General features: G+C 52.3%; 1 protein-coding gene across 1 annotated transcript in view; it reads left to right on the top strand.

Annotated features, from left to right (window-relative positions):
• Positions 1–3,053: 3,053 nt before the first annotated feature.
• LOC119381388 (spidroin-1) overlaps positions 3,054–8,067 on the top strand; it is a 49,895-nt gene continuing 44,881 nt past the window's right edge. Inside the window, exons 1-2 of the mRNA XM_049412413.1 lie at positions 3,054–3,111; positions 3,164–3,336. Coding sequence (XP_049268370.1) covers positions 3,054–3,111; positions 3,164–3,336 — 231 coding nt within the window. The remainder of the gene's footprint in view (positions 3,112–3,163; positions 3,337–8,067) is intronic.

Below are 8,067 nucleotides of genomic sequence, written 5' to 3'. Positions count from 1 at the left end.
CGCATAGAAGCATAAGCTCGTATGAAAAGTGTATTTCAAGTACTTGTCTTTTTCCGGTGTTCGCCAATACAGTTAATGGCATTATATTCTGACAAAATTATTTGCATCAGTTTCTTTTTTTCTTTCCGCCTTCCTGCGATCTCTGTGGTTTCTGTAGTGCTTCGAAAAAAAAAAAAGAAGCATCAAGCAGATCTACTGTGAGTTCACATTGTCCCGAGAGGCAGCTTGCGCTCCACCTTTAAGTTTCCATATACAGTTATTAGCTATCAGCATAGGTCGGCAAAAAATGTGGAGCTCACTCCGACTCATTCATGGAATATATTATGCCCTTACGGCTCACTCGGACTCAGACTCACCAAAATTTTCCTCAACCGGACTCACTCCGACTCAGGCTGACCAATTTTTTTCTCAACCGGACTCACTCAAACTCAGACTCACGGCTCGATCTTAGTCTGAGTGAGACTGACTGAGTCGACTCACGAGTCCGTGTGCGTATAATCACCTTTTTCGATCAGGGTGTCAATGCACTTAAACGCCAATATATCGCATAATCGGTGCTCTGCAATACGCATTTTGATCTCGTACCTTCACATACGAGTCATCACTCATCAGTGATTTCAATTCAGTAAGAAAATTTTTGTTGAAGATTTGACACTCACAAGAGATATTTTTATCAAGAACTTGCTTTCGAAAATTTTTCGGAGGGGGGGAGGGGGATCAAGGCACGCCTTTAATAAATAAATATTGAGCTGGCGTATGAACGCCAGTGCGTTGAAGTATCTGTGAGTAGAAGTGAGTATCAACGTGAGCCGACGTCAGGCTGATGATTGAGAAGTTAACACCATAAGTCGGCAAAATATTTCGAGCTCACTCAGAGTCACTCAAGAAGTCTATTTTATGCTTAGGGCTCACTCGGACTCAGACTCACCAAAATTTTCTTCAACCAGACTCACTCGGACTCAGACTCACCGTTCGATGTGAGCCTGAGTGAGTCTGAATGAAAGAAGATGACTCTTAAGGGCTCGTTTTCTTTGTTAGACACAATATTAATGAGAACTAACAGACAATAACGCCAAGGAAAGTATAGGGGGTGTTATCTGTAGTATTTAGAATATAAATGTGAAGAAAGTAAAGTGGACGAAAAGATAACTTGCCGCCGGCAGGGACCGAACCTGCGACCTTCGAATAACGCGTCCGATGCTGCGGCGGTCATCCTCCCGTACACTTTATGGGGTATATATGTGCATTTAAACCTTGGAGTGTTAGTCAGCGCCAATCGCAGCCATGGCGGCGAGTCTGAGTGAGTTCACCGACCTATGACCGACCAAGTCAGTGATGACTTGAGGGCAGCGAGCGAAGCAGCTATGATACTGAGAACAAGTATAGTTATTTTACGTTCATTGGTTAGCAACAAATCTGTCGCTGTCATTGTTGTCACTAACAGGTGGGAAAGCCACTCACCACATTTTAATGTGGTTATGAAACTTTGCCTTCCAGATCTTCATCCTTGCTGCTATTGCGACGGCGGTGCTGGCGGCTTCTAGTTCACCCAAGACAACTAAGAGTCAGAAGGTGAGCTGCTGAAAAAGGTCACAATTTGGTCCAAAAATGATGTTTTGATAGCGGTAGCTATACATGTTACAGCTATCAATATATTCGTAGTGTTATTGGCTGCGTGTCATAGTAAGTATTCGCGTATACTAGCTGAGTTAGGAGCATATATTGTCTACCTGCACAAACAAACACGAACACATTACACTCGATGAACATGCACACTGGCTTTAACAACTCTGGCGTGATGCACCGCCAAAGAGAAGTGCGGAAACGCATCGCATTGCCTCTCACTTCCCGGAGATGGCGCGAGCTGCAGCATTGGGCTAAAGTCCCTGGATATTTTTGGGAAAGTACCGTCTTTCTTTTAACCGAGCCGCCACGCCGAGCACCCTCCTCTCCCGCCTTCCACCTCCCCACTTCACGGGCCGCCCCACTCGGTTGAGGTGTCCTCACTTGAGAGACAGTTATCGTGCACTCCACACCCAATTTCCATTTTCATTTCCTTCTTCCTTTTAAGAATCACCTCCCCCCCCCCCCCCCCCCCCCGTCGCCTGGGGAACGCGCGCGTTATCTGCGTGACATAGCATTCTTGATAGGAAAGTGGCGCGAGCCGTGTTATAGGGCCGGCGCCCGCACGGTGGTCGTTTGGGAGAGGAGATGCATACGGTTTGGACACTTGGGAGAGGAGGGTTGGGTACTTGGGAGAGGATATGGAGGAGAGTGTCGCTACTTTCTATATATCAAGGGACTTTACATTGGGCATGTGGACAGCCGCGAATACCGGCGGCGACAGGCAGACGAAGCGACCAAAATTTCAGCTCGCTCACTAAGAATGCTTGCAAAATATGACACGCGCGTCGCCTTTTACGACCTTTGATGCGCGGAGGAACTGGCCGGTTAGATCAAGGCAGGGCCGTCTGGAGGGGAAAACACGTGCTTCGCCTGCATTCACTAGCGCACGCCTCCGCCTCCCCAGCCTGGGCGGGCTCACCACCTCACTGTCCACAGCCTCACACCACCCGCGCGCGATGACGGCGCGCTTTCCCGCATTCCACAGCGTACAGCACGCGGGGCCCGATAGCATCTTTTTGCACTTGGACATTTTTGCACCACCACGGCGACGTCGACGCCGTTCATAAAGTTTCTTTTGAAGTGTACCTAGAATTGATAGTCACGTGATTGTGACTGTGAATTAGAAGACGACAGTCAAACTGGTAAACACGAAATTATAAAATGCGTGTGGAGTGTGCATATAATTGTTCTCGCAATAGAAGCTGAGGTCAGAAACTTAAGGGTAGGGCTGTCCACTTGAGGATATAGAGTAGGGCTATCTGAGGATACTTGTAATCGTCTCTATGATGCAACACAGTTTCTGAAATTGATTGGCTGCCGTGAGCGGTTGCAGGAGTGATGGGAAACCTCACGTGCACGCTCTGACTCGCTCCCTCCCTATCCTTTCTTTCTTTTCACCCTTTAACACTCCCCCCCCCCCCTGCGTAATGGGAGCAACACTGATCTGGTTTGCCTCCCTCCTCGCTCTTAACCACACCGCATCAGGTTCCCTTTCGAGTCCTTTCTTTATCTTTTGCGAATACATGCGCTGATCGAGTGTTGTCCTCGCAGACGCCGCAGCTGCAGCGCCGGCTTGGACTGGCTCGCATCGAGCTGCCGGAGCCGAAGCTAAAGGGACTGGCACATCGGCTGCTCCAGGTGAAGCGAGGGTTCCTGTCGGCGCAAGTGACTGCTAGCGATGGCCACCTGATTGGACTCAGCTTCAAAGTGGTAACGGAATGCCCGTAGGCAGCTTCTGACGCAATGTACGCGAGGCAGGTACTGCACGATGCATGGAGGAAAAGAAAAACCCTTAGGAGGGAGCACGCATAGCGTCCACAAGCCAACCTCCTCCGAAGTCGCTCCCTCCTTGTGCTCAGTGCTCGTGATGGAATTCCCAGCATGCTCCTGTTTCACTATTTTTTTTAATCCTGTGCTTCAAGATTGTCACATGCCGCCCCCTCGTAGTTTTTTTCCCCCTTGGTGTCACGAAGTCTACTAACAATGGTGACACCTGCTTCGATCTAAGTCGAGTCGACGCTGAACGAATGGGGCTCGTTCGGCGAGGCTTATCGGTTACGTCGCAATGCATGTGTTCATTTGATGGAAGCGATGTACATGTAATACTCACGGATGTGCGTAGAGCCCACAGAACATAACGGAGTGCCATATGTACACATGTTCACACGGGCGGATCCAGAGGGGCGGTCCAGATGTCCTGACCCCCTCGTAATCTTTAATGTACTATCGCGACACTGGCGTAGCCAGGGTGTGTGTGTGTGGGGGGGGGGGGGGTCAGCCCCCCTAAGATTTTCAGTTTTGCATGTGTACATATTGCCACGCCCGCTTCTTGTTTTATTTTTATCTATTCGGACTTGACAAGCAAAAAACGGATAGCAACGCTCGACGCTGACCGCGCCGCAGTTTTCGAGAAGCTTCACGATTGTAGCAGATCACTTTATTAAGATTGCGCGTAGGACGCCGTTAGTCTCGATTATTCCAGAGCTTGCGCGACCACCATAAGACTGGAAAGTTTGATACTTGATGCATAAAAGACGACGCGTACCAGCCATGAGCAGTTAATCGACGGCCGACGCCCTGTTCGCCGCTATCAGTGTACAGCGTGTATTTCTGTAGTTTGGTTTTCATTTCCCGGCCACAAGTTCGGCCAAATAGAGTTTCATCTTGAACTCGCCGACTGCTGTCTTCGTGGACGTCACGACCCCGTGACATCTGGTGGAGGTGCTTCCCGGTCCATGTACCGAACGCCCCCCTCCTGCCGTGAGCCAAGTCCACGCCGTCAAGGGAACATCGACACCAACCCTGACCAGCGAGCCAGCCGGAGGCAGCAAGGTCTTGAACCAGAATACGGACTCCTGCCCGACAAGACCAGGATCACAACAAAGAAGACAACAGCGACAATGACAGCCGCTGTGGCGCCTATAACGGTCGTCATGCATCGACCGAGGGAGCCGCCGACATTCCGCGGATCACCATGCGAGGATCCAGAAAGCTGGCTGGAGGCATACGACCGGGTCTCCACGTTCAACAACTGGGACTGCGACTAGAAGGTACGCCACGTCTACTTCGCCCTTGAAGATGGCGTAAGGACCTGGTTCGAGAATCGAGAGTCCACGCTAACATAATGGGACTTCCGCACCTGATTTCTGAACACCTTCACGAGCGTCATCCGGAAAGAAAGTGCTGAAACCCTTCGGGAGACCCGTGTACTGCTCCCGAACGAGACCATCGGGCTGTACACCGAAGAAATGACTCGCTTATTCCGCTATGCCGACCCGGCCATGTCCGAAGAAAAAAAGGTTCGCTTCCTGATGAGGGGAGTGAAGGAAGAACTTTTCGCCGGACTGGTGCGCAACCCGCCGAAGGTGGTCTCGGAATTCGTTTCAGAGGCCGCCACAATCGAAAAGGCGCTAGAAATCCTCACTTGGCAACATAATCGCCGCATGCCCACTTCGAGCTACGGGGATATTCAAGCGCTGGGAACCAACGACCTGCGCGAGACGATCAGAGCAGTCGTGCGCGAGGAGCTGCAGAAGATGTTCCCCAGATCGCAACCTCAGATGGATTCGATAGCCGAGGTCGTTCGTGAGGAACTTCAGCATTCACTGGGAGTTGCTGCACCGCCGCAACCCGAGACGGAAGCCATAAGCTATGCTGCTGCAGCGCGACGCAACGCCCCCCTTCCGCGCCCACGTCAAGACGTCGCACCGCCGCAGCAGTTCCGCCGGCAGACACCCCCGCCACCACCACCGACGCCCGCCGACAGGACAACGCTGCGCCCCCCGAAAGACCGACGTTTGGCGTGCCCCTGACAACCGACCGCTGTGCTATCACTGCGGGGAAGCCGGCCACACCTTCAGCCGCTGCCAATACCGCCAGATGGGCCTACGTGGCTTCGCCGTCAACGAACCGCCTCCACAGCGTGGTGAGCTGCCACGCGACATCGCCGACTACTTGGCCACCACAGAATGGGCACCTCGACGTACGTCGCGTTCGCCGTCGCCTGGGCGCTACCGGTCCCCTCAGCGACGACAGCAGTACAGCGGCCCTAACCGGAGCCGTTCCGTGAGCCCATATCCGAAAAACTAAGGGCAGCAACCGATGGAGGTGCGGTTGTTGTACGACGAACTACCGAAGATGTTCCACCGACGACGTCGACGCCGCGACGAAACCTTCTGAACACGACGCGAACCAGACAGACTCCTGACGACGAAACCTCGCGCACTGAAGAAGATCTGGCGACGCGACATGGAAGCAGCGGAACAAACCGACGCAGCCGTGATCCGACGCCACGACCTAACCGCAACGCTAAGCGACGAACTAGTGGCCTCGACGTTCTGATCGACGGCCACAACGTGACCGCTCTCGTCGATACTGGAGCCGACTATTCCGTCATTAGTGGGCCGTTCGCCGCAAAGTTGAGGAAAGAACTGCTTGGGAGGGCCCCGAAATCCGGACCGCTGGAGGCTAGAGTTACTGTATATGCTACCTTTAGGTAGCAGAGTTGCGCATCTGTCTTCCAACGCCGCTAGCAACCATGCATTGCGGAGAAGCTGCCGCTTGGGCCAATTTTTTTTATTTCTCGACGCCTCCGCTGCAGCGAACTGAATTAACACTAGCCATCGACAGCCAATGTTTATCGCCGGTCTTCGACACGCCAGACAGGTTAATCGGCGACACGGTAGGCATGTCACCTGCAAAAACGAAGTGCGACTTCACCGCATAGCTGTGGTTGCTAGCCGGACCTATGCGCTACTCTGCTACCTGAAGGTAGCATATACAGTGACTCTACTGGAAGCCATCTAATAACGCCGTCTGGAGTCTGCACAGCAAGTCACCATCAATAATCTCACATTTCCTGCGAGCTTCGTAATCTTGCATCATTGCTCCAGGGATGCCATACCTGGCATGGACTTCTTAAACCATCACGGCACCGTCATCGACCTAAGAACCAAGTCGGTAACTCTATCGTCGGAGAAAACGACACCGCCGGATACGAACCCATGACAACATGCCCTGAACGTGCTCGAGGATCAAGTCACCATTCCGCCTAGATCCAGCGTCATCATTCCCGTCGGCACCGTAAAGGCTGAAGATATCGAAGGTGTCATCGAGAGCGATCAGCGTTTGCTGCTAGACCGTGACATTTGCTTCGCCAGAGGCATATAGGCTGCATGAAGGAAAAGGAAGCGTGATGGTAACGAACTTCAGCCAAGAATACAGACACCTGAGCAGGGGCACGACGATAGCGTACATCGAAGAAATCTTGGTTGCCAGCGATGCGTTTGCCTTTTCAGGTTCTCACGAAGCTACAATGACGACCCCAATGCCTGAGCCATCCTTCAACGTAAACCCAAGCCTTTCCGCTCGCCAACAGCAACAGCTCCGATGCCTTCTGAAGGAATACAAGGACTGTTTCTCGTCGTCATCGCGGATCCGGCAAACGCCCCTTGCTAAACACCGTATCATAACGGAAGAAAATGCTCGACCACTCCGTCAGAGTCCCTCCGTCAGAGTCACAGTCACTCCGTCAGAGTACCGGGGTTCGACGCGAGAAAGGGAGGCCGTTAAGAAACAAGTCGACGAAATGCTACGCGACGACATCATCCAGCCGTCCGAGAGTCCGTGGGCGCCTCCCGTAGTGTTAGTGAGGAAGAAGGATGGAACCTTACGTTTCTGCGTCGATTATCGTTGCCTGAACAAAATCACGAAGAAGGACGTTTCTCTCTTCCACGGATAGACGACGCCCTGGATCGACTCCACAACGCGAAGTACTTTTCGTCAATGGACCTCAAGACCGGCTACTGGCAAATCGAAGTCGACGAGAGAGACCGAGAAAAGACTGCCTTTATAACACCGGACGGCCTGTTCGAGTTCAAGGTCATGCCCTTCGGTCTTTTCTCGGCACCTGCGACTTTCCAACGTGTTATGGACACAGTGCTGGCTGGCTTGAAGTGGCAGACGTGCCTCGTGTACTTGGACGACGTCGTTGTGTTTGCCTCAAGCTTCGACGAACACATCCGGCGCCTTGACATTGTACTTCAAGGATCAAGACCTCCGGGCTCACCTTGAAGCCTGAGAAGTGCCGCTTCGCGTATGAGGAGCTCTTGCTTTTGGGTCACGTGATCAGCAGGAATGGTGTTTGCCCAGACTAGCGGTAAACAGCTGCCATCACTGCCCTCCCGCCGCCCACCGACAAGAAGGCCGTACGCGGATTTCTCGGCGTGTGCGCCTATTAAAGGGACACTAAAGAGCAAAACGATTTTTCTCGCATTAGTAAAGTAGTCTTCCACGATACCAAAAACACCACGCTTTCTGCGCGAAGACGCTTAATAAGCGAGAAAACGCGCAAAAAGAAAATACAGGTGGCGACGCCACCTTGGAATTCCCGCACCATTTGCCGTGACGTCACATATTTTTGACGGCGCCTGCTTGGGCCTA

This window comes from Rhipicephalus sanguineus, chromosome 1 (assembly GCF_013339695.2).
Source record: "Rhipicephalus sanguineus isolate Rsan-2018 chromosome 1, BIME_Rsan_1.4, whole genome shotgun sequence".
Classification (NCBI taxonomy): domain Eukaryota; kingdom Metazoa; phylum Arthropoda; class Arachnida; order Ixodida; family Ixodidae; genus Rhipicephalus; species Rhipicephalus sanguineus.
This window is presented reverse-complemented; position numbering and strand designations above follow the sequence as displayed.